General features: G+C 41.3%; 3 protein-coding genes across 6 annotated transcripts in view; 1 reads left to right on the top strand and 2 right to left on the bottom strand.

The window, feature by feature from the left end:
* Sarnp (SAP domain containing ribonucleoprotein) overlaps positions 1 to 14223 on the bottom strand; it is a 57146-nt gene extending 42923 nt beyond the window's left edge. For all 3 annotated transcript variants that reach the window (XR_003301660.2, XM_026398325.2, XM_077798352.1), the window contains exons 1-3: positions 14164 to 14223; positions 2770 to 2869; positions 124 to 170 (exon numbers count right to left, since the gene is read on the bottom strand). Coding sequence is in view for 2 of the 3 variants with exons in the window: in XM_026398325.2 (XP_026254110.1) it covers positions 124 to 170; positions 2770 to 2869; positions 14164 to 14199 (183 nt within the window). In the remaining variant the exon portion in view is untranslated. The remainder of the gene's footprint in view (positions 1 to 123; positions 171 to 2769; positions 2870 to 14163) is intronic.
* A 325-nt stretch (positions 14224 to 14548) lies between these two features.
* On the top strand, positions 14549 to 17185 carry Ormdl2 (ORMDL sphingolipid biosynthesis regulator 2). The gene is made up of 4 exons (XM_026398394.2): positions 14549 to 14607; positions 15629 to 15803; positions 15963 to 16114; positions 16708 to 17185. The coding sequence occupies exons 2-4, from the start codon at positions 15630 to 15632 to the stop codon at positions 16841 to 16843; spliced, it is 462 nt and encodes a 153-aa protein (XP_026254179.1). The 5' UTR covers positions 14549 to 14607; position 15629; the 3' UTR covers positions 16844 to 17185.
* A 215-nt stretch (positions 17186 to 17400) lies between these two features.
* Positions 17401 to 26848, bottom strand: Dnajc14 (DnaJ heat shock protein family (Hsp40) member C14). 2 transcript variants are annotated; one of them, XM_026398442.2, is made up of 8 exons: positions 26661 to 26848; positions 25819 to 25966; positions 23872 to 25337; positions 19584 to 19690; positions 19259 to 19378; positions 18768 to 18928; positions 18575 to 18677; positions 17401 to 18393 (listed from the first exon to the last, which is right to left on the bottom strand). In XM_026398442.2, exons 3-8 carry the CDS (start codon positions 25279 to 25281, stop codon positions 18183 to 18185), a joined length of 2112 nt encoding a protein of 703 aa, XP_026254227.1. In that variant the 5' UTR covers positions 25282 to 25337; positions 25819 to 25966; positions 26661 to 26848; the 3' UTR covers positions 17401 to 18182. The 2 variants fall into 2 exon arrangements, with proteins under 2 accessions (XP_026254227.1, XP_026254228.1); XM_026398443.2 differs by lacking the exon at positions 26661 to 26848 and adding an exon at positions 25564 to 25661 and having other exon boundaries at positions 25819 to 26638.
* Between the last annotated feature and the right edge of the window lie 48 nt (positions 26849 to 26896).

Raw genomic sequence — 26896 nt, 5'->3', positions numbered from 1 at the left:
TCCCTCCTTAGGCTCCCCTAATAAATTAGCATCTAAGCACTCTAATGATTGATATTAAGCAATGTGGCCCAGGCAGTGGCATATCACCAGGCCAGTGACTAACCTTAACTCTTTCCAACTCACCTCTGTTTCATCTCCCAGTACATCTTCTTCATTCGCCTCCTCTTCAGCTAAAGAATATTAAAATAATCAGGTCAAGCCCTGCTATAAAACCATCTTGATCACTGTGCTGAGGCTAATATCACAATCACCTTGCTTTCCCAAAATAAAAATCAACAATGAAAGTAAAACTCCTGCTCAGAAAATCTGCTACATTTGGAGAAAATAAAACCATATCTCTACTTAACATTAGTACAAAGTTGAACTCCATCTTGACTGAAAAATTAAATTAAAATTAAATGTGAGGAGGTCATAACAGAATTAATTTAAAAATAAGGCAGGATCTCTTTGAAATTTAGTGGTAGGGAAGGATTTGTTTAAAAAAAATAAACGTTTGCCTAGCCTGAGCAAGACCCCCACCCCAGTTCGATACCCCACACTACAAAAAAGAAACAAACCCAAAAGCAACAGCATGAGGTAAAAAAGGAAGATTTTTCAAAACTAAGGACATCTATTTAGGGAAGGAAACCAAGGAAAATTTTTGGACAAATAACAAAAGATATTTGTGCCTAAAGGCAAAAAGGAAACAGTTGCTAGAATATAAAAGAAATGTATGTAATCAACAACTGAATGATGGGAACGCTAATAGAAACAGGGCAAAGAAGGAACCCAAAGAATCATGAACAAAGTAAATTTAAGTTGTTGTTTTTTTTAATAGAACAAAGTAAATTAAACCATCCAACAAATGTAGCAAAAATTAGGGCTGGGGATATAGCTCAGCTGGTAGAGTGACTGTCTCACATGCACAAGGCCCTGGGTTCAATCGCCAGGCACCACAAAAAAAAAGAGGAGCAAAATTAGGCTATTTGAATAGATAATGCCAAATTTAGTTTTGTGAAGACACAAAGACCCTGATGTACTGGTTATGCAAGTATAGACTAACAGGACAATTCTGGGAAATAATTTGGCAGTGCTCAGTTATTTTCAGTTTGTATATGTTTTTATGAATATATAATAATTAACAATCCCATTATGAGTATACACCCCAGAAAGACTCTCACAAGAACATGAGCAAACAAAAGTAGTTCATAATATAATATTATGTATGGTACATATATTATTATATACACTATACATAATACTACTATATATAACAAACTGTAGAATATATTATTTACTAGTATAACACATAGTATCCTATGTACTACTATATGTATTACTAATGCATACAGAATTACTGTAAATAGTAGTACTATTTATAGTAGCTGGGGCTTGAAGGCAATATGTATCTGCTACAGGATGACCTGCAAAATGTGATGGCTATTCATCATAGAAAGATAAACATGATTTAGAACGAATAATCTGGATGATCACATAGCCTCAATCAACAAGATACAACTTAAAAAAAAAAACCACTTAGAAATAAAGTAAGGCTACACAGACTCATTAATAATTACATAAATGATCCTGCCTGAGACTCCCAAGATGCTAGGAACAGGCATATGCCCCCAAACCTCACTCATTCTTATTTCATTTTTTAAATTTTATTTATTTATTTATTTTTGGTACCAAGGATTGAACTCAGTGGCATTCGACCACTGAGCCACATCCTTAGCCCTATTTTGTATTTCATTTAGAGACAGGGTCTCACTTAGTTGCTTTACAGCCTCGCTTTTGCTGAGGCTTTGAACTCACTATCCTCCTGCCTCAGCCTCCAGAGGTACTGGGATTACAGGCATGCTCCATCACACCCGGCCTGTTTTTGTCTTAAAAAAACTGCAGAATGGGAAACTTGGTAGGGATCAGAAATTACCTAGTTTACAGATTTCAAGGGTCTAGACATTTGTCTCATGTCACAGATCAGGAATAGACACTAGCCCTGTAAACAATAACTATCCAAAGTTACCTAGTAAATTTCTGGCATAAAACTAAAACACAAGCCTTCTATTGCATGCCTGCAATTCCACTGACTTAGGAGGCTGAGGCAGGAGGATAGCGAGTTCAAAGCCAGCCTCAGCTATAGCGAGGTACTAAGCAACTCAGTGAGACCCCGTCTCTAAATAAAATATTTTAAAAAGGGCTGGGGATGTGACTCAGTGGTTAAGTGTCCCTGGGTTACATTCCCGGTACAAAAAGAAAAAAAAAAAGCCTTCCATTTCTCAGTCTAATGATACTTGTATTACCATGCCAACTTTATTTCTTTTTTTTAATTTGTTCTTTTTAGATATGCATGGCAATAGAGTGCACTTTGAAATATTAAACATACAACCATACTAACTTTTAAATAACATGCTCAGATATTAAGAGGCCAACCTGGGCAACATAGCAAGATGCTATCTCTTCAAAAAAAAAGGGGGGGTGCTAATATAAAATTATGTCTTTAAAAAAGGGAATAGTTCTTTGCACTATAACCACTGTTTTATATGACCAAGAGTTTTCTTTTTTTTTTTTTCCTTTCTTTTTTTGCAGTGTTGGGGATCAAACCCAAGTCCTTATGCACACTAGATAAGCACTCTACTTCTGAGCTATACACCAGCCCATAAAAGTTTTCTTGATGCAGTTAATTAAGAGCTTACATCACCAATGAGGTAAAAAAGGAAGAAATATAAGTGATAGAGCCTAAAAATTACTCCCCTCACTCATATCACCTTGTTTGCATAAAGTACTCACCATGCTCTTCAAGATATGCCTGGAGCCTGTTAATGAGATCTTGTTTTATTCCCTTGGTCTCCAAACCACGAGCAAGACATTCTTGCTTTAGTTCAGCAAGCTGAGAGGAAAAAAAAAAAAATTAAACATTTCCTTAGTTACCAGGATGAATCCCAAAGAATGAAAAGAGGTAGTTTTCACAAGGGAAAAAAGCAAGGAAAAAAAGTTCAATCCCACACCATTGCCCTTAATCCTACTGAGACTCTAGGTCCATAGAGATGACTCATCCTCATCTAACTGGGGACAAGGATGTAGCTCAGTGGTAGAATACTTGTCTAGCATGTATGAGGTCCTGAGTTTAATCCCCAGTACCAAAAAGAAAAAAAAAATCAGTAATTTGACTAAAATTAAAAGATATACTTATCAATTTTACAGGAATGAAGAATTGTTGGATTACTGACAGAACATGAAAAAACAAAACTTTAAAAAAAAATAAATAACCCTTTTCGGGGAAAACAAAGAAATGAAGACTTCATTTAAAAGGAGGGCTGGGGTTGTAGCTCAGTGGCAGAGCGCTATCTAGCACCTGTGAGGCACTGGGTTCAATCCTCACACCACATTAAAAAAAACAAATAAAATAAAGATTGTATCCACCTACAGCTTAGAGAGAGAGAGAGAGAGAGAGAGAGAGAGAGAGAGAGAGAGAGAGAGAGAGAGAGAAAGGGTCTGAAAGTATAGCTCAAGAGCAGAGTGCTTGCCTAGCCACGCATGAGGCCCTGGGTTTGATCCCTAGCACTGAAGGGGAGAGTGAAAGAATGATGAAATGCATGATTTTATACCTAAGATCCAAACCTTCAATTATACAAAATCTGGATGAGGCAGATCTGACTCACCAGTAACTCAAAAGCAGAGGGTTAACAGTATGAATCACTAAAAAAGTAATTCTAGGTTATAGGTGACTGAAATATAGAATCTATAATAAATGGTCTTATGAGACTTACTGTGTATACATGTGTCAATGCTGGGGAATCAAATCCAGGGCCTTGCACATGGTAGGCAAGCACTCTACCACTGAGTTATATTCCCAGTCCTACACACTTTTTAAAAATTTGTTCTTATTAGTTATATATGATAGTAGAATGTATTTTGACATATTATACATATATGGAGTACAACTTCTCATTATTCTGGTTGTACATGATATAGAATTAACATTGGTTGTGTAATCATATATGTACATAGGATAGTAATATCTGATTCATTCTACTAACTTTCCTATTCCCATTCCCCCTCCCTTCCCTTCATTCCCTTCATCTAAGCCAAAGTACTTCTATTTTCCCTTACCCCCCTTATTATGAGTTAGCATCCTCATATCAAAGAAAATATTCCAGCCCTATATACTCTTATTTTATGAAGTATAAGTCAATCCAAGGACATAAAGCAGGAAAAGGAAGAACTTCACAAATTATATATGCAGATCATCACACAGATAGACGTTTAGCCTGAAAGATGACCTTTCTGGTTTTGAAGTATAGATCTAAGATGAACCAGTAGAAGTGAGAAAGTATAGTTCCATAGAAAAAAGCATTTCACCACTATGAAGTATGTTCTTCATCTCTACAAAGTTTTCAGCCTGGAGTGCATTTAAAAATGGAGAGTAGAATTTTGTTGTTTTTAATATTACAATGATTGATTAAGGAGGCAAAGTATTTAGTGAGTGAAGCAGGCCGGCAGGCAGGCAGGGATGAGAACTATACAGAGAACTAATAGTCCTACCCAGTAAGCCATCAGCATTCTATATTGAGAATCATGACAGGTAATGAACCATTAAAAATTATTTTAGAAAGACTTCTGCATATAAAAAATTATTGCAGAGTGACTGCACAGTAGTTTAAGAACACTGCTTCTAAAGTCAGGCTACTTAGGTTCAAATTGTAACTTTACCACTTATAGCTATGTAACCTTAGAGGAGTAACTTAAACTCTCTTTGCCTCAGATTCCTTACCTGTGAAATGGAAATAACAACAGTACCTACGCCCACAGGACCATTATGAAGATTTAAACCAGCAAATATTTGCAAAACATTCAGGATAGTGCCGGATAGCTAGTAACAACTTTATAAGTGTTAGACAATGGATGAGGGATTAGACAAAACCCTCTGAATTTCACTGATCAATTTTTTAAAATAGGTAGATTGGTGCAGTTGTTTTTTAGAACATTCCACCTAAGTCATGAACCAAACTTTGTAAAAATAAATATTGATTACCAGAAAAACAAACACATACTTGCATGTTGCAGTGATGTTAAACCACTATAAGAGTTTCTAGAAGCTTTCTCTCAATTTTTGTACTTATCTCTTCATTAACTAGTAACAGCTACTTCATAGACCAGTACTGGTTGGTCTATGGATCAGACTCTTAATAATATTAATCTAGAATCTATACTCTAAGTGATCTTTATTTTATTCCTTTCTCTCAACCCTCCCACTCCCCCGCCCCCGCAATGGAGATAGAACCTAGGAGCACTCTATCACTGAGTTACATCTCCAGCCCTTTTAATTTTTTTTTTTTTTTTTGGCAGAGTGGGTGTAACCAGAGATTGAACTCAGGGACACTCAACCCCAGAAACACATCTCCAGCCCTGTTTTTGTATTTTATTTAGAGTCATGGTCTCACTGAGTTGCTTAGCATCTCACTTTTTTTGCTGAGGCTGACTTTGAACTCGCAATCCCCCTGCCTCAGCCTCCCAAGCCAATGGGACTACAGGTGTGTGCCACCGCACCTGGCTTAATTTTTTGAGACAGGGTTTCACTCAATTGCTAAGGCTGGCCTGAAACTTGCAACCCTCCTGCCTCAGCCTCCCAAGTTGCTAGGATATAGGAATACCTCACTACACCCAGTTCTCTAAGTGATCTTTAAAGTCCTTTACTTAAAATTCTTAATCTTTCTCACATTGGTACTTTATTCCTTTATTTTCTTTCAAATTCTCCAAGAAGGAGTGTTTTTTTTAAATATTATTTTAAAGATGGACACAATATCTTTATTTTTTATATTTATTTATTTATTATGTGGTGCTGACAATCGAACTTACAAGTACGAGGCAATACAGCACTGAGCTATAACCCCAGGCCCAAAAAGGAGTGTTTTGATTTCAGTTACATTTTTAAATTTTTTATTGGTTTATTACAAAGTATTATGAATACTTAGTTGAGAAATGCTAAAAAGCAGAGGAAAATAAAAGCCATCTACAGATCACTTAATATTTTGAATATTATCATTTGTAGGGAGTTAGGTGGTAGAGTGTCTCAATGTGTGTCTTCAATCTCCAACAACAAAATTAAATATCACCTGTAGTGTATGTGTATAATGATCTTGCCACTGTCTCTCATCGAGACTTCAGTCTCCAGTGACCTCATTCAACAGACCTCTCAACACCACTATGTTCCCTTCTCTGGTCAAATGGGAATGTTACAAGCTTTTTACATAATGTTGTATTACGTCCTTTATTCTATTAAGGGTTTTTCTCATATACACTTGAACTTTTTTGGCAGGGGGAGTACAGGGAATTGAACCATGGGTGCTTTACCACTGACCTACATCCCCAGCCCTTTTTATTTTTTATTTTGAGACAGTCTCCTTAAGTTGAACATGCTGGCCTCAAACTTGCAATTCTCCAGCCTCAGGCTATCAAGTTGATAGTATTACAGGTATACACCACCAGGCCAGGCTAGACATTATTTTTTTTAAAATATTTTTTAGTTTTAGGTGGACACAATATCTTTATTTTACATTTATGTGGTGCTGAAGATCGAACCCAGTGCCTCATGCATGCTAGGTGAGCGCTCTATCACTGAGCCACAACCCCAGCCCTAGACATTTTTGAAGTGAAACAGATGAGTAAAAACATAAAATAGGGACTGGGATTGTAGCTAAGTGGCACAGTGCTTGCCTCTCATGTATGGGTTCGATCCTCATTACCACATAAAAACAAATAAATAAATGTGTTCATCTACAACTAAAAAAATATTAAAAAAAAAACATAAAATAGCTGAAAATAATTTCTTCTTCCACAATATTTTGGCACAATGACATAAGGAGGACTAAAACCTTTAAAATCTTCAAATAAAACTAACATCAATCCAGCAGCTTGGGAGACAAAGAGGATACTGAGTTCAAAATCAGGCTGAGACAAAGAGGATACTGAGTTCAAAATCAGCCTCCGCAATTCAGTGAGGCCCTAAGCAACTTTCCAAGGACAACCCCACCCCACCCCCCACTCCCACCCCATCTCAAAATAAAAAATAAAAAGGGCTGGGGATATGGCTCTATGGTTAAGTGTCCCTGGGTTCAATCTCCGGTATCAGAAAAAAATAATAATAACAACAACATCAAATATTACCCCATTTTTACATATTATAAAAGAATGTATTTTTAAACTAAGGTATATTGAATAAAATATTACCATGTGTGAATTATATCTCAGTAAGGCTGTTTAAGAAAATAATGGGATGCTGACTATATACAGGATACTCACAATAATGTCAAAAGCACACAAACACATATCACTGTATGATATACATACAAAAGATACCTGGACAAGAAACAGGTAAGCTAACAATAGTTGAACCCAGGAAAAGGAAGCTAGTTGAGGACAGGCACAGGAGGTAAACATTTCACCATATACCCTTTTGTACCTTTAGAAATATGAACTTGTGTATGAAATTACATATTCAAAAATTGTTAAAATCTTATTTTTCAGTATCAATCAAGCATTCTTGTTTTACCTATCCAACCTATAAAGAAAGGACAGATCACTGACTATAATACATTTGACATTAATCATTCATTGCTCTGTGATTTCCTGTTTACTAATCCCCTTCCCCTTACTGGGAGTTAAACCCAAGGCCCAGAACATGCTGGGCAAGTGCTCTACAACTGACCTACATCCCCAGCCCTTTCATATAATCATTTATTTTTACTTTGAGACAGAGCAACTAAGTTACTCAGGCTGGTGTCCAGCCTGTCTATTTTCCCATCTTAGTTTCCTGAGTAATTAGGACTAGGAGCATATGCCACTATGCTTCTTTGTTACTAATTTTTGTTTTTGGTTCTGAGGATTGAACCCAGGGGCTCAACCGCTAAGCCACATCCCCATCCTTTTTTTTTTTTTTTTTTTTAAAAGAGAGAGTGAGAGAGTGAGAGGGGGACAGAGAGAGAGAGAGAGAATATTAACATTTATTTATTTTTTCTTAGTTCTCGGCGGACACAACATCTTCGTTTGTATGTGGTGCTGAGGATCGAACCCGGGCAGCTCGCATGCCAGGCGAGCGCGCTACCGCTTGAGCCACATCCCCAGCCCCGTTTTTTTTTTTTTTTAATATTTTGTTTTAGTTGGACACAATACCTTTATTTATTTATTTTTTTACTGTGGTGCTCGCCAGCACTCCACACGCACTAGGCGAGCACTCTTCCACTGAGCCTCAACCCCAGCTCCCCTAGCCCTTTTTGGTATTTTATTTAGAGACAGGGCCTCCCTAAGTTGCTGAGGCTGGCTTTGAACTCAAGATTCTCCTGCCTCAGTCTCCCAAGGTGCTGGGATTATAGGCATGCAACGCCACACCTAGCTGTTACTAATTTAATTTTTTTTTTTTGGTACCAGAGATTGAACCCAGGGGCACTTCATCACTAAGCCCAAATTCCCAGTCCTTTTTATATTTTATTTAGAGACAGGGTCTTGCCAAGTTGCTTAGGGCCTCAATAAATTGCTGAGGCTGGCTTTGAACTCACAATCTTCCTGCCTCAGCCTCCTGAGCCGCTGGGATTACAGGCATGTGCCACTCCATGCAGTCTCAAATTTTGATTAAAATATTTTATTATAAAGATATTTTTCATGGGGGCTGGGGTTGTGGATCAGCAGTAGAACGCTTGCCTCGCACTTGTGAGGCACTGGGTTCAATCCTCAGCAAGACATAAAAAATAAATAAACAAAATGAAGGTATTAAAAAAAGATATTTTTCATATATTCTCCCCATATAATTTGTAAACTCATTGATGGCAGATATCTCTCTTCCTCAATCTTCTTACTAGTTATTCCACCCAACCCTATAAATATTCACTAAGATTTCTTCTTTGGCCCTCTTCTTACTCCATTTCTATCAAAGACAGATTTCCCTCCCTGAATCCAATCACAGGCAAATCCTGTCAGCTCCACCTTCAAAATATATCCACAGTCTAATCCCTTTGCACCACTGCAAACACTATTGCTCTGAGTTGCTTAGCATCTCACTTTTTTTGTTTCTCTCATACAGATTACTATATTGCCACTATAGTTAGCTCCTGCCTCACTATAGTTCTCAACAAAGTAGACCACTCTTTTGAAATTTAAGAGTACATATCAGATTTAACTTCTACTAAAAAATAATTCATCAGGCATGGTGGTGTACTCCTGTCATCACAGTGGCTTGGGAGGTTGAGGCAGGAGGACTGAGAGTTCAAAGGCAGGCTCAACAATTTAGCAAGGCCCTAAGCAACTCAGTGAGACCCTGTCTCTAGATAAAATCCAAAAAAAGGGCTGGGAATGTGGCTCAGTGTTTAAGTGTCCCTGGTACCAAAAGTAAATAAATTAAAAAATCATCCAATGGGGACTGGTGATGTAACCCAGTGGTAGAGTACCTGCCTAGCATGCCTGATGCCCGGTATTTGAACCCTAGCACCATAAAAAAAAAAAAAAAAAAAGAATGAAATAAAAATTAATCCACTGGCTTCCTGTCTCATTAAGGTTAAGTAACTGTTTCAAGTATTGTTTACAAGGCCACACAGAATATGCTCTCCCTCTCCTCTACTATCACCTCTTATTCACTTGAACTTTTTACTTTGATAAAAAACAAACTACCCTCCTGCTATATTCCTCTAAAACTTGGCACACATGGCTAACTGGTTCACTTTCTTCAAGTCTTTTCTTTTCTTTTAGAGAGAGAGAATTTTAATATTTATTTTTAGTTATTGGCAGACACAATATCTTTGTTTGTATGTGGTGCTGAGGATCGAACCTGGGCCGCACGCATGCCAGGCCGAGCGTGCTACCGCTTGAGCCACATCCCCAGCCCAAGTCTTTTCTTTTTGTACCAGGGATTGAACCCAGGGGTACTTAACCAATGAGCCACATCCCCAGACCTTTTTTTTAATTTTTTATTTTGAGACAGGGTCTCGCTAAGTTGTTTTAGAGCCTTGCTAAATTGCTGAGGCTTGCCCTGAACTCCTGACCCTCCTGCTTCAGCCTCCCTAGCTGCTGGGATTACAGGCATGCACCTCAAACCTAGCTTCAAATCTTTTAAAACATCTCCTTTACAATAAGATCTTCAGTCATTCTATTTAAAATTACAATATTCTTCCCAATATACTCTCTTATACCTCTTATTAGGTTTCTCTACAGACCTTATCATCATCTGACATACTATAAATTTCACTGTTTCTTTTAGTGCTAGGGATTGAAACAAGGGTCTCATATATGCACAGGCTACATGCTCTACCACTGAGCTATACCTCCACCCTAAATTTTACTTTTTTATTGTGCCTTCTCCTAGTAAAATGTAAACTCCATGAAAGGAAGGATTTCCTGTGCTTTGTTAACATTGTAACCCCAGAACCCCTGGTAATTATTACATAGCAGGCACTCCATCTTTTGTAAAATAAATCCCAAATCCTCTTTTATTCCCCCCACGTCTGATCTTACAAATACTATGATTTTACATCTCAAATTTCTTTCAAATTTGTTCTCATTCTAATAGTTACTATCTTCTTTCGGGTCTTAATATGTTCATTCACTTGACAAACAGTTACTGAGTACCTACAATGTGTCAAGTTTTATCTTAGATACAGGGAAATAATCATGAACAAAACAGAAAGAGTTCTTACACACACCCAGCTTACAATCTAGCAGGGAAACAAAACAACCAGTGATCAAGTAAATACTGTTTAATTTTTTAACAAAAGTACTAGAGAATCATATGAAAAGTTGCCTAAATATATGTGTGAATAGAACCAGGAAGGACTCCTTGTTTGACTGCTATCTGAAGGGTAACTAGTAGTTAGAAGAGTTGGAAAGGGAGAGTGGCAGGAGCACTGCAGCCAAAAGTAAACTACAAGTAAGGTTCAGGGTTCCAAAGGAAAGGCACTGCATAGAGATTAAGAATATGAATTTTTAAAAAATATTTTTAGTTGTAGATGGTAACAATACATTTTGTTTATTTTTATGTAGTGCTGAGGATGGAACCCAGTGCCTCATTTGTGCTAGGCAAGCTCTCCACCACTAAGCCACAACCCTAGCCCAAGAATATGAATTTTGAAGACAGTTTGGATATGACACCCCATTTATTAGCTGTGTGACCTAGGTCAGATTACTATCTCTGGGCTTTGATTTTTACTTTTAAATGAAGATATAGAGGTATTTCTTTAATAGGCTTATTATGAGAATCAGATCAGTTAATGTACACAAATGGCTTCAACCAGTACTTGCCACATAGTAAATGATTTGTGTTGGCAATCAATGACACACCCATTTTGAAGAAATGAAATAAAGTAAGATCACTGTAGTAGGCATGTGAGAAATTAAGCTGGATAGATCAGTAGCCATATAATTAAAAGGTTTTAAGCCAGAGAAAATACTATAATAAACATCTAACTGATGAAATCCTTCCCTCTCCAGATTCCATCTTCCACACTGCCAAAAGAACACAAACTAATCATATTAGATTCCTCCATTCAGATTTCCAAAGGCTCCCAGCTCTGCTTATGACTATATGACAAGAATCAGAACTCCTTATACAATTTAGAAGGCCCTTGTCAGTATCACTCCAATTTACCTTTTTAATCACAAAATTTATCAACTTTCTAAACTACCTTCAGTCAGCAATGTAAGGCACTTCACATTTCAATCATACAAATGTCTAACAGTTCTCAACACTCTGATACTACTATACTTTTCTGTCTTTCTCCTTTACAACAGTTCCTTTCCTCCTGTTGAACTGGAAGTCTGGTATTGTTACAGTTCAAGCATTTTCAACCACAGTTCAGTCTCTCTTTCCAACTGTGTTAGAATGACTGCATTGCTAAAAAATTTTCAGAAGTTTGTAGTTGATGTGGACTTACCTATCAATTCATAAAATATTTTTTCTTCCTACTTCAAAGTTTGTTTCTTTCTTCTAAAGTCCCATACTAAAGCCCCAAATTCTCTTCATAAAATTGAAAAGATATTTTTCAAAAGGCAATAAAACCCTAAAGCAACCCAAAAGTCAGGATTACTCTATCAAGATCACCAGTGGAACCAAGCATTAACTATCCAGAATAAAGATTAAAGGCATGGGTTCTTAACCAGAGGTCCATGGACTCCTCAGATCAACAAGGTATTTTTATGAAGTCCCTCAAATCGCATGCAAAGTATGTGTACATGCCTTTTTCTGGGAAGAGGGTCCATACCTTTCATCAGAGTTTCAAAGATATCTGTGACCTCCAAAAGGTTAAGAAGCACTCTAGAGAAAAAGCAAAGACAAGCAAATATGATTAAAGAATGAGCCCAGTTTAGGCCCTCAGGAGTGCCACATGTTCTCTTAGACTGTTAATACTTTTTTTTTTTTTTTTTTAAAAGAGAGAGTGAGAGAGGGGAGAGAGACACAGAGAGAATTTTTTTAATATTTATTTTTTAGTTCTTGGCGGACACAACATCTTTGTTGGTATGTGGTGCTGAGGATCGAACCCGGGCCGCACGGACGCCAGACGAGCGCGCTACCGCTTGAGCCACATCCCCAGCCCCAGACTGTTAATACTTAAAACCAAGTCAGAGAACATTATGTAAAAGTGACTTATCCAAGTAAATGCAAATTTAATATGGGGCTGATAAATACTGATTTTTATGGAAAAAGGAACTCCACAAAACTCCATAAAAAGTCATGGGGCAGCTGATGACTTAATCTAGGATTTCAAGAATGGAACAAATAGAAGAAAATATTTGCTCTTCTATTAATATTAATTCTCATTCATCTAAAATTTATCTTCAGTGTCTTATACAAACAGTACAGAAGTACATAAATTATACAAATTTTGTGTATACACACACACACACACACACACACACATATAAATGGAAGTTGTTGCTCAGTTTTTCTTACTTGTTAAAGTAAATATCAGGAGACTACTGATATCACTTACACATTCCAGCATCATCAAGCTAACAGTAACTCTAAAAACACTAGTACAATTTAGAATGTAATAGTTAAGAATTATGTCGACTTTCACAGAAAGGCTTATGATTAAGGATAGGGCCTTTTCCTACATTTACTCCATATTTTTCTTTTCTTTTTTTTTTAATTCATCAGGCATTAAAATTTAAAAGATCAGTTTTCAGTTTTCTCTCAATCAGCCTGGTTTGTCCAAGGTTCCCAGAATGACAGGATGGAAACATCTAACGGAAACTACTTGTGAAATCAAAAGTATACACAAATAATCAAGATATTCTTTTAACTCTTCCTAAAAGAAAGTACTCTCTCCTTCCAGGAGAGTATAAGAAAACTACCAAGAGTTCCAAAAGATACAACTTAAAACTCTGATTCAGAGTGTCACCCAGTGGAGACAGCAAGAGACGCAGGGTCCATCAAAGATCAAACAGGGCAGAGATAATCTAACCTTGCAACTGTTTTTCAAAAATACTGCAGCTGAGAGTTTCTCTCTGGAGGTTGCGGGTGACCAGAGCGAAGGCTGGCAGTCAGAGGTAAATTGTGAGAAAACTGGAAAAACTTTTAAGCTGAGGGGTTTTATTTTTACAAATTCTTCCGGCTGCCTCATTCCCAGGTCTTTATTATAGGGAGGTCTATATTCTGCGGCCTCACGCAGGTTTCGAAATTTGTCCAGGGGGCGTAAGCCCACCTATAAAAAGGGATTGGAAGCATTTTCTGGATCATGTTTAGTGACATGTTCCAATAGAAATAAGGAAAAAAGGGTATCGTCTGCTAACAGGAGTATCTCAGCTTTAGACAACAGACAGGAAAGTATCAATTCTGGGGAGAAAAACGGGTCCCGGGTCCGGCACAGGGACCGGAGGAGGGACTCCTGACGTAATGCGGTTCTGATGAGAAACGAGGAGTTCAGCATAACAGATAGAAGGCATTTGCACGGCCCGGTGGGCAAGGGTGACGGGAAATACAACAATAGGAAGGAAGACGAAATAACAAGTAAAGATACCAATAAAACTGTGAGAAGAAATGGGAAATTAGGGGAGGCCTGGGAAGGGAGACAAAAGAACTACGGCGGGAAATGAAGTGGAAGAGCCTGAAAGAAGGACATTTAGGAAAAGAAGACGCAAGCCACTCTCCATAATTCAGTTCCCAGAAGAGCCCACCTAACCCCTTCCCTCACTTCGCGGTACCTTCAACTTATGGAGCTCCACCGTCTCCGCCGCCATCTTGTTACCCCTCCACTTCACCAAACCCCACCCCCCGGGCCTCCACCTCCGGGAGCTCCCGCCTAGGCGTGAAGATTGAAGGCCGACCAATCGTTGCCACTCTTACTCAAACCCCGTACTATAGGCTCTTCCCATTAGTCAATGGCTGGCGTCGCTCTCTTGCCCCTCAGCAACTTTCCCAGCTCTCTGAAAGGTGGGACCCAGAGAAAGGCGGGTTCTGAATTCTCTTAATGACAGAAAGGGCGGCCAATTGTCCGTCTTCATTACAGTCTGCCAACCAATTGGTGGTGACATCGCTGGTTCTGTTCCACCAATAGGGAGCCGCAGGTGTGGAGGCTACTTCCTGGAGACCACAGGTATAGGAGCTAGCGCCGTGACCCTATACGGACGTGCTCCTGAAGCTGGCAGGTATGGGCTCCGCTATGGATAGACTGGAAAGGGTTGCGGAGTGAAAATGAAGGGAGGAGGAAAGGGCAGCGGGAGGCGGCACGTGAAATATCGAGAAAGGAGTGCTGAAGAGAGCTCTAGAAAATCACCAACGAGCGAAAAGAGGGAAGCTAGGAGTTGTATGGGGTGTGCTCAATACTAGGATTCAGGGAATTTTAGGGAGGGCAAGAGCTGCTTCCTAACTACCTATCCTCTGTGTTAGACCTAGCACTATTTATTTATGATATTGGGATTGAACCCAGGGGCACTGTGCCACTGAGCTACATCCCCAGCCTTGTTTTTTTGAGAAGGGGTCTCGCTAAATCACCGAGATTTGCAGTCCCCCTGCCTCAGCCTCCCGAGTGTTAGCACGATTTTAGTAGCCACGTTCAGACTAGAACTGCCCCTAGCAAAACTGGGGCACCACTCTCAAGGCGCTAAGCTTAGGTCCCTTTCTGGCCCAATTTAGAAACTGGGCAAGTTCTTGTAGCCTCCACGCTTGAGGGAAGGAATGAGGTTACTAGCCGCTGACATGCCTAGAGACAGGTCGGACAAGCCCCAGCGAAAAAGGTGGGGACTCGAGGTAGCTTTACTCTAATCCCTTGTATTGGTCCCAATTGATTTCACGACTCTTCTGGAACTTTGGGTATATGTGGCCTCTTCATCATTCCTTATTCTTAAGAAAAGTAAAGTGAGATACTCCTATTTTCCCCTGCTCCTAGAAGTGGATACCCCAAGCCTAGGCTTACTGCCTTGTTGCAGTTGAAGTGTAAGGATCTGAATAAAAATCACCACGTCTCTACAAGAAGGATGGACTATTCTTGGCTTTTCAAGTTTTCTCCCTATCCTTCAGTTTTTCCTTTCTGCATGATAGGGAAGTTCTTTGATTCCCAATAGAATTCAGAGAATTTTGGCTCTTTAGGAGATAACTATGGGAAACAAACTCAAACAGGGGTTGAGAGGAAATTGAGTTGGACTCCCACCTGATCCCTCACTGTGGTAGGATGAATGTGGGGGTGGCACACAGTGAAGTAAACCCCAACACCCGAGTGATGAATAGTCGGGGCATCTGGCTGGCCTACATCATCTTGGTAGGACTGCTGCATGTGGTTCTACTCAGCATCCCCTTCTTCAGCATTCCTGTTGTCTGGACCCTGACCAACGTCATCCATAACTTGGTGAGCACTAAAACATGGCCCTTGTACCAACCCCAGGTCTTTCCCAATCAGAAACAAAATTAAATTGGGGACTTTTATCTTCCTTTTGGGGTCTCAGCATAATTCTTGAGTAGAAGGACTACTTTCTATCCCTAATACCATCCTTTTCCCTCTTCCCAGGCAATGTATATCTTCTTACATACAGTGAAAGGAACACCCTTTGAAACCCCTGACCAAGGAAAGGCTCGGCTACTGACGCACTGGGAGCAGATGGACTATGGGCTCCAGTTTACTTCTTCTCGCAAATTCCTTAGCATCTCTCCTATCATACTGTGAGTCTCTGGGGATTAAGGGAGACGCTGGATTAGAAACAGCTCCAAAAACCAGGTGGAATGGCTCATAGAGAAGCTTTTAAAAAGCAGACCACTCATCTAAGACCCTTTGAAAATACTATGATACACTAGTCCTGAGCCTATAGAGAACAGTTCAAAGTAAAATTCAGTAATCACGCATTCCTCACTGCCTCCTTGGACACAGGGGAATAGAGAAAGAACTGAAGAAATATAAGACACCAACTAATTTTACACTTCTAAAAGCAAATAGATTAAGGCAGAAGTGATATTAATCTTCAAAAACTGGGCAGTAGAAGCAAAAAGGACTCTTAAATAAGAGTCATACAGGCTGAAGCAATTTCAACTATCATTGCCATTTGTCATTAACAACAAACTGACTTGTAATTGCTAGTTAAAGCTACTGTGTGTTTACTCCTTTGTCCCAAAGTAAATACTATTGATATAGCTGGAATATTTTCAGATATCCAAGGATTTCATGCAATAAAACTGGACATTTAAAATAAGTCACTTGAAAAAAGCATGAGAACAGAGATGTGGAAGGCCAACCTCACTTCTATTTTTTTTTCTCCCAGCTATCTCCTGGCCAGCTTCTACACCAAATATGATGCTGCTCACTTCTTCATCAACACTACCTCACTGCTCAGTGTACTGCTGCCTAAGTTACCTCAATTCCATGGGGTTCGTCTCTTTGGCATTAACAAATACTGAGGGATGGGGCTAAGAACAGTTCCACGGGCATGGAGAAGGTGCTGGAACAAAAGGCTGTAACATCTTCCCCTTCTCCATACTATTTTGTATGTCTTGAAAGTCCGAGAAGTATACAACCTCTCCCCAAACTCTCAGAAAGGGGAGATTGGGAAATGGGGCTCCTGGGCCCAGCCCTGCTATGTACAAGATTCTTTGAATCAGGAAAAGCAGATGGGGTTAAGAGCCAAATCAACAGGAAGGTATCCAAGTTTGGGTAGCTTGTTTGGTGGTTACATTTTTCCATATCTTCCACCCCCTACCACCTTCTAGCTTCTGCTTTGTCTTTTCCTTATAATAAAGTAACTTTTTCCAGTGATGGCTACAATTCAATCAGCAAGAGATGTAAGGAGATGTCTTCATAATGCTGGGGAGGAAAGATGCAATACTAACTCTTTATATAAAACTAAGCAATTTTTTATCCCTTCTCCCTTGGTCCAATAGGAGATCCTCTTCACTCACATAAAAGTAGGGAAAGGATTCTCAAATGAGAAAAAAGGGCTGCAGCTATATAGGCAAAGAAGAAAGGGAAGATACAGGTTGCCAGTTATATATTTATAGAAAGATAATCCCCTGGCTTTAAATAGATATGTACATACAAATATGAACAAACTTAAAAAAATACAAACCCTTGGATCACAAGAGGGCTTCTAGGAACCCCTTATCCTTTCCCCTCACCCAAGGGCACAGGGCATGAGTCTGCTTCTTAAAAATTATTAATTTTGGCCATCCTTGCAGCAATAAGCCTGAAGTGGGATGATTTTCCCACAAGGTAAAAGTCAGAGGAAAAGTTCAGTTTACACTCTTTGAACTCTATGCATCTTCAAAATTAGGGCTACATGCTTTCTTGTTCTGTCTTTTAACTAGTATATCAGAGTAAAGGAGGGGGCCTCCCCCTGAAATGGGTCAAGAAATAAGATAGACTCAGTTTAAAAAGCAGGGGTGGGGTAATATCATCTGCTATAAAAGCAAATGACAAGACAAAGGCATACAGGCCCCAGGGAAATACCCAATTCCCATACCTCAAAGGGATACATTGTCCAGCCTAGGTCCAGGCCTTAGGTTCTTTGCTCTAGCCACCCCCTATTTCTTTGGTATTGTCAGAAGACAAGATTCAGTTCCTGGGTGCTGGGGGAGGAAGGCGAGTGGTTCAGGGGCTTCCTACAAGTACTGAGTGAACAATTTAAGCTTAACATTTTCCCTTTTTAAAATATTTAAAAATAATCAAATCAAACTCCATCCTGTGCTGTACACAGCCCTTTTGACTCCCTGACAATGATTTGAGGAAAAAAGAGAAGGGGCGTCAACGTTGGAAGGGCCTCCTCACTTTCTTCCGCCTCTTCGGTTTGGCTTCTCCCTTGGGTACTGTGCTGTTGGGTTTGGAGGCTGCAGTGGCCCCAGGGCCAGGCTGAGGAGCTGCGAAGAAGTTCCCATTGGACATCTGGCCTGGGGGTACTTGAAAGATCCGACTCAAGAAATCCTGAAGGTCAGCGGGAGGGGCATCTGGGGTGGCTCTGAGGAGGAAAAAAAACAATACGACAAGAAATGTTAAGAGTCATGCTTACTTAAGGTACAGATACATTGAGTTAGTTCCCAAACTTCCTAGAGAGGTACCTAGGTGTTCTAAACAGCAGGTCATCTGAAACCACATTCAAAACCGGAATGGTGGATAGGTAATTGAGGAATACCACCTACCTCTGGCGACCACTGGTACCTGGGATCCGAGAACCAAATGAGATGTGATAGGGAACTCTGTGGGTATCTGGGGAGATTCCAACGCGCTGGCATCCAGCCCACTCTGCAAACAGAAGAAATAATTAGCCAAAACATCATAGATTAAACCATATGCAATGAAGCAAGCACATATTTCTAGAGGATAGATGTATACCTGTGATGTCATAGACCTTTCCATCCATCAGTGCAAAGTAGGTAATCTTGAGGCCCAACATGCTTGATTCTGCCCAAAAGTCTCCTTCCTCAGCAGGGTGCAGCCTATTACACTCAGCACAGTATCTGGCACTTTTAGGTTCCCGGTCCATTTCAAACCTCCTGAAATGCAAAACAAAATGATAGTTCCTTGATAGTTACCAAGCCTACATACAGCAATGCTAGTAATCTCATCATTGTTGTCAAACATAGCTAAAAGATTTAAAATTATCTCCACTAGGTTGTTACATATGCCTGTTTACACTATGCCCTCAATTTTCTATCTTAGCTAATTTTTTTGTCTTACTGCTAATCTGAATCAACCTCTTGATAGTACGGCTAAGGTACAAACCTCACTATCTGTATCCTAAAATTATCAAAAATACTCAAGAAGAAAGTCTTTGTTACCCAGTTCCTGAGCTGTCGCTGTCCCATCCCTGTCCTATATCATACCTATGCTTTCCTTGGCATCGGCTACACATCATGGTATTCATTGCTTCCTTCAGGTCATCTTGTAGCTTGGACAGAAACTCGTTCACAGACCGGCTCAACTCATTTTCTGCCATTCGTTTCCTAAAAGAAAGCCTTTGTAAGTCAGAGAATACTGAGGGAGGGACAACAAGAGGGGCATCTATTCACCCCTTGAGCTACCTGGCTCATCAGAGGAAAGTAACTGCAGTTCTCTTTGCCCGAGAGCCTCCATCCACAAGTTCAGGGGCCTCTCCCATTGAGGAATTTTCATTTTGTCTCACCTAACAATTTCCCATCTCCAACTTACATCTCATATTCCTTCCGCCTTTCAGGGTTGCTGACAATGTCCCAAGCTGCCCGCAAAACCTTGAAGGCCTCTTCAGCCCGGGGATGTTGATTTTTATCTGGATGAACCTACCAAAACAAAGAGATTTAATCACAAATCCATTTCAACCCTCTCCCCATCTTAGGTCTATTCCCATATAACAGAGTTCTCTTTCATCACCCTTTTGAAGACTCAGTATACCTTTTATTTTTTTAATTTTTTTTAAGTTGTCGATGAACATGGTACTTTTATTTATTTAATTTTATGTGGTACTGAGGCTAGAACCCGGTGCCTCACGCATGCTAGGCAAGCATTCTACTACTGAGCTACAACCCCAACCCTTCAATATGATTAATTATGCTGGCTTTGCCCCTGGATCTGGGTTCAAATCCCAGCTGTCATTTATTAGCTCTATGACCTTGAATATATCTATCATGAATTTTTTAAAATATTTTTTTAGTTGTAGTTGGACACAATACCTTTATTTTATTTACTTATTTTTATGTGGTACTGAAGATCGAACCCAGGGCCTCACACATGCAAGGTGAGCATTCTACCGCTGAGCCACAATCCCAGCCCCTATTATGAATTCTTAGGAGGATTAAATAAGAATACATGTGCCAGGCATAGTGGCATATACCTATAATTGTAGCTACTCAAGAGGCTGATGCCTCAATTTTGAGACCAGCCTCGGTAATCTAGCAACAACCTCTCTCAAAATAAAAAGGGCTGGGGATATATCTCTGTAGTAAAGCACCCCTGTGTTCAATCCCCAATACAACAACAAAAAAGTCTAGGGCTAGTGGTAGGGGGAGTTACTGCACTGAATCTGGCACTAGGGTGACTCACCATCCCAGTTTGCCTGAGACTACCCCAATTTAGCACTGAAAGTTCCACATGTCAGGAAACCCCACAACCTCAAATAGGCAAATAAGGATGGCTGGTCCCTTTACCTGGCACACATATACTAAGCCCTTGCACTTCAGTTTTTTGTTTTTTTGTTTTTTTTTTTTTTAAAGATTTTTCTTTTATTTCACTCCTAGGTTGACAATTATTTTTATAAATAGACCACACATTAATTATAGTGACATTAGATGGTTGACTTTTTTTTTTTTTTTTTTAGAGAGAGAGAGAAGAGAAATTTTTAATATTTATTTTTTAGTTCTCGGCAGACACAACATCTTTGTTGGTATGTGGTGCTGAGGATCGAACCCGGGCCGCACGCACTCCAGGCGAGCGCGCTACCAGTTGAGCCACATCCCCAGCCCTGCACTTCAGTTTTATAATCAGCCATAAAGAGTTCCAAAGATGCCGGGCTTGGTTACACACGCCTGTAATCCCAGCCAGTTGGGAGGCTGAGACAGGAGGACTGCAGTTCAAGGCCAGCCTCAGCAACTTATGAGGCCCTAAGCAACTTAGCAAGACTTTGCCTCAAAAAATAAAAAGGGCTGGGGATGGGGTTATGGCTCAGTGTTTAGTAAAGCGCTTGCCTAGCACATGTGAGACACTGGGTTTAATCTTCAACATCACATAAAAATAAAATAAAGGTATTGTGCCCTACTACAACTAAAAATATTTTTTAAAAAATAGGGGGGTAGGGCTGGGGCTCAGTAGTAGTGCACTTGCATAACGTGTGAGGCCCTGGGTTTGATTCACAGCACTGCATATGAATAAATTTTTTAAAAAAATAAAGGTTTATCAACAGCTGAAAAAATATTTTTAAAAAAGAGTTGGGATAGCTGGGCATGTAGCTCAGTGGTAAAGAGTCCCAAAGATGTTACATGTTCACATTCGTCCTTTCTCTAACTAGAATTTAGTTATATATAGTTTCTACTATAATCTGCTTTTTTGTCTCCAAAATGAAATAGCATATGAAGATATCAGAGACTACTGTGTGCCTATAATCCCAGTGGCTAGGGAGGCTGACGCAGGAGGAAAGCGAGTTCAAAGCCAACCTCAGAAATTTGGCAAGGCCCTAAGCAACTCAGTGAGACCCTGTCTCTAAATAAAATACAAAAAAGGGATTGTGATGTGGCTCTGTAGTTGAGTGTCCCTGAGTTCAATCCTTGGTATCAAAAAAAAAAAAAAAAAAAAAATTCAGTCTTTCTTCCATGACAAATAATAACCTCTCTTTCTACAGCTTCCTGATTGTTACTATCCCTGTTCCCAAAAATACAGAGATATAGTGAGTCTCCTCACTGATGCCCACCCCTCCCCCAACAAAGAATGCTATTAAATTCCTACATTCTCAAACTAATATAACAGCCTTTTAGACACGTTCACACAGGGGCCTAGTAAGGTCAGTGAGAAACTATATAAAAAAAAAAGCTAACAAACTCTTGCCCAAAACAAGAGAGAACTTCAGAGTGTAGGACGCCCACACAAGAACTTTGGGTGTGTAAAGGGAACTTAACCATATTTTCACTCCAAGATAAGTTGAAAATGAGAATTTTTGTAAGAATTATATCCTCCAGGAGATAAATGCTAAAATACACAAAGGTAAGAAAAAGAACTCTACTAGTAATAACAATCTGAGGGTAAGCAGTTGCTTCTACACTAAGAATATCTTCGGCTATCCACTAAGGGGTATGCATTTTCCAGTTCTTTGGTAAGTTACAGGCCTGGTTGTACCATTAATCATTAAGGGAAACTTTGGTTGCCCATTTCTCTTTGGTGTCATGTAGTCTTTGAAGTAATTTGCATACTATGATGTTTTACCAGTCCAGCTCCATAAAGAATGGAAGTAGGTCTCCATTGCAATTTACACACTTTACTTACATTCATAACAGTTTTAGTTGTAAAAAATATCAATAACAATCATGTATCTAAAAAATAGCAACTTGGGCTGGGGATGTGGCTCAAGCTGTAGCGTGCTAGCCTGGCATGCGTGCAGCCCAGGTTCGATCCTCAGCACCACATACAAAGATGTTGTGTCACAAAGATGTTGTGTCGGGCTGGAGATGTGGCTCAGCGGTAGCACGCTCGCCTGGCATGCGTGCGGCCCGGGTTCGATCCTCAGCACCACATACCAACAAAGATGTTGTGTCCGCCGAGAACTAAAAAATAAATATTAAAAAAATTTCTCTCTCTCTGTCTCTCCTCTCTCACTCTCTCTTTAAAAAAAAAAAAAAAAAAAAAAAAGATGTTGTGTCCACCAAAAACTGAAAAATAAATATTAAAATTCTCTCCTTCTCTCTAAAAAAAATTTAAAAATAAATAAAAAATAAAAAATAGCAACTTTTTTTCTTTTTTTTTTAGAGAGAGAGAGAGACAGAATTTTTTAATATTTATTTTTTAGTTCTCGGCGGACACAACATCTTTGTTTGTATGTGGTGCTGAGGATTGAACCCGGGCGGCACACATGCCAGACGACTGCGCTACCACTTGAGCCACATCCCCAGCCCAAAAAAATAGCAACTTAATACCTACTTCTAATAGCAATTTGACTGCCTGCTAGCATTAAACCATTTCCTTCAAGCATATGGAATATCACAACTCCTACCTATACACTCCCTTATCACTAAAAGCAACCATACTTTCAGGTACAAATACATATGCATATACTTCTCTGTGATTTATGTTTCATTTTCCTGCCCTTTCATATTCTGGGTTGCTGATCTAGAAATACTATGTTTTTTCTACCTGGTCCTGGAATAAACATTCAGGGGCACTCCCTGAATCTTCCCAGACTAGATCCACACTTGCCTATCTAGGAGAGACAGCAGGGTTGCCCCATGTTTAAAAATCCTCCTTTATTCAGGGGAGAGCATCTAAGGTACTCTGTGACTAGTAGGCCTCTTCCCCACCCTAAAGGGATTTCATCTAGCTATTCCAGGATGAGTGAGTTCAACAATGCTTGCTATAACAAGTTCCAAAGGAGGACAGGGGCAAAAATCATGACAAAAAATACTTTAAATGGAAGGAAGGTAGATCCCATAGTACAGAGAATAAGTCTTTATGAGCCTGCCACCGGGGCACACACCTATAATCCCAGCTACTCAGGAGACTAGGCAAGAGGATCATAAGTTTGAGGTCAGCCTGGGCAACTTACTGAGACCCTGTCTCAAATATATAAGACACAAATGGCTGGGGCTATAGTTCAGTAGTAAAGCTCCCCTGGGTTCAATCCCCAGTACCAAAAATGTCCTAAGAATTTTATCCGTCAGCTTCAATTGATTTTCTGAGTTTCCTTTATTGTCTCCCTAAAACTGAAACAGAAAATAAAATATGGAAACAAAGAGGAATAGGAAATACAGGGAAGAGTACTCACCATCACTGCCAGCTGCCTATAGGCCTTCTTCAGTTCAATATCTGATGCTGTGGTTTCAACCCCAAGCACATGGAAAGGGTTTAATTCATCCTCAGGAACCCCAACCATGCTCAAGAGTCGAGCCACTTCCTCTTCAGGATGGCAGTAGCGTCCACTAGCTATAGGTGTATTCCCCTGCCTATTAGTCCTCTGCTTGACCCACGGCAACTCCAGCCAACCCCACTGAACTATTCTTACCAGCTGCTGCCATGGCCTGCTATCTCTCAGCACAGTCAAGCAATGCTGCAAGGCTGGAGAATCCAGCCAAGAGAAGAACCAGGTGGCCTTATCCCTCCAGCCTAAACGGTCACCCAGTCCCACCAGAAACCGCCAGCCCAACTGTAGACAGCCCAAAAAGAGGGCCAGTGCCAGGAGCAGCAAAGCACCCAGTAACCTAAGAAAACGGGTGAACAGTCCTACCCCATAGTAAAACCCTTGGCGTAGAAACTGGAACATCATCTGGGCCCAGCCCCCCACCCTCCCTGCCCAGATTCCCACCCAAACTCGAAAAAGGTCCAGATCACTGCCTTTTAGCTGCCTGCATGCATAGATGAGATGGCCACAAGTTTCCACATATTCTCCCACCAATACCAGCAGTTCAATCAGCCACCAAAAGCCTGCCTGTCCAAGCTGACATAGTTCCTCTGCTCCCCACAATCCCAGACCTCTGCGCTTATCTGCCTGACTTCGTTTTCTGCCCAACCGATGTCGACCAGGAGATCTGGGATCTCTACGTCCACCCTCCCGAGTATCCTCCTTGGTTGGAAAGCGATGTCGCTGTCTCCGAGATGGGGGTTTCTTTCCGCTGGACACACGTGAAAAATCACTGGGGAATTTAAGAGGTTCCTCATCATCGTATTCCTCTTCCAACTCTTCATCTTCCCCCAAGGCTGGAGAGGTACAATGGTGACAAAAGTTGCTAGAAGAGCCATCTCCTCCCTCAGAATATGGCCCTTCAGGGATTCCAGGGGTTCCCTGGCAGTTACAAGCAGATGGAATGGAAAGAAAAGAAGGGTTCCCATCCTCTTGGTACCCGACATCATTCTCTCTTGAGAGTTCCTGGTCCACTCCCGACTCTTCTGAAGATGCCTCACTCTGATCAGGGTCCTCTCCTTCCCTAGGTGGTCCTGGACCCCTTGGGGGGCCATGGCTTGGATCCGACCAGTGGGATGGGTTTGGGGGCCGTGTGTACTTAGGACCAGAGTGCTCTGTGAGGCAGCGGGTACCATTAGGAGCAGTCCCTGCTGAGTCCCTGAGTCCTGAGAATGAAAGTATTTCAGGGTCCGCGGAGGATCCTAAAGTCCTGAGGGAGGCACCACCACTTTGGTGGGCTCCACACAACCCTCTTTCTCCAGGGGGCTTCTGGGCCATGACCCCAGGGCTTCCTGAGGGTTTTAGGTCACAGCCATCATTATAAGTTCAGATGCCTGGAACAAAGGTATCAAGATGGGGATGGTCAAGGTGGGAACCAAGAGAAGAGTTAAGCAATCTTAAAGTGGGGACATATTCAGTGTAGGCATCCCCCTCATTATCCCAAGTTTTCCTAGGGCATTCATTAGCCCTAACAATAAGCCAGAACCAGACTAACTGCATCCTTGCTTGAACATACACATACATACATACACACACACACACACACACACACACACACACCACCGATCTCCGTAGTCTTTCTTCATTCCCCAGGAAGCTATAATCTTCAATCAGGAAGAGAGGGAAGGACGGCACAGGGTGTGGTCGGGGGGGTCACTCTTAAGAAAAAGAGAAAAACGGTCGGAAAGGGGGCGCCGCAGACTGTCAGAAAAGGGTGGGGACTGTGCGGCCCTCAAGGAAAAGCTGGGGGCGGAGCTCAGGGTTGCCCCAGGGAACCCTCCTACCCGCTGGATAGAAGAGGTGAAAGTAACGTACCGAAGAGCGGCGGTAACTCCTCCCCCTTGAGCAGCTGGGCCTGGGGCCAGGGGGAGCTACGAGTGCAGCTCCCCCGGCTCCGCCTCCCGTTCACCCTCTGCTTCCGCCTTCCGTCCCCGCCGCGGCCACCGACCTGAGCCTACTTCCACTTCCGGGGTCACCAGGGAAGAGACGGGAAGAAAAAGAAAAAACGGTTGGCAGAGGTGCGAGCCAGTCTAGCTAGCGCCGAATCGAATTGGAGGCGGCCCGGTGGAGCACTGGCCCCACCCCTTAAAGGGCCCTCCGCGTGCTGCAATGGCTGTCCCCGCAGGTTGAGCCTCTGCAAGCGAAGCAAGTCGGTTCTGCAGCAATGCCTGCGGGCTGGGAACAGACTCTCAGAATTGCTCTGGCTGTATTCCTGGGCTTTGCCCAGATTGGGAGATGGAGAACAGCTACCAGGCCGCGCAGAGTCTGTTTCCCTTGCAGACAAAACGGGGAGCCATGAGAAGCCACCGTCTTGATATCTTCCTTGACGGCTGTAGCCAAGACAGAGGCCCCTTTGTATCCTGTATAGATGGAGCGAAGGAGTGGGTGCCCCGGCCAGCCCCAGCCCTGGCTCTGAAGCGCTGCCCCTCCTTTTCCAGCAGCCCTCAGCCTCCTCCGCTCCTGACCCAGCTGGCGAGTTGCCCCTAATAACTACAGCTCCCACGCCCCAGACCCGCCCCCTCTGGACGCGGTTCCCACACCGTGTCACAGAGAGAGGCCAGGGGACTGCGAGCGTAGCTCTGCAGGACTCAGAATCACAACCAAGTGCAGCAGAAAACTGCACTATCTGCGTGCTATTTTGCATCTCATTTGCATACCGATCCTCTCGGTAGATGTCTACCTTCGCCCGGGTCCCCACGCAGACCCTGCAGAGTCCTCTCAGCGTACATGTCTAGCCTTACAATTCTGTTAGTGCCTCGTCTTGCTCCGCAAGTTTTTCCCCCCAGGAATCCCAGCCAGCTCCCCCAGATCAGTAAAAGCCCCTTCGCGGTTCCCCGATCCAGACTACCCGGTTCTCCAAAAGACAATACTCCAATTCTCTGGGAAGTGGAAG

The sequence above is a fragment of the Urocitellus parryii genome, chromosome 5, assembly GCF_045843805.1.
Source record: "Urocitellus parryii isolate mUroPar1 chromosome 5, mUroPar1.hap1, whole genome shotgun sequence".
In the NCBI taxonomy this organism is placed as follows: Eukaryota; Metazoa; Chordata; class Mammalia; order Rodentia; family Sciuridae; genus Urocitellus; species Urocitellus parryii.
The sequence above is the reverse complement of the archived record's forward strand: the minus strand, read 5'-3'. Positions and strand labels throughout refer to the sequence as shown.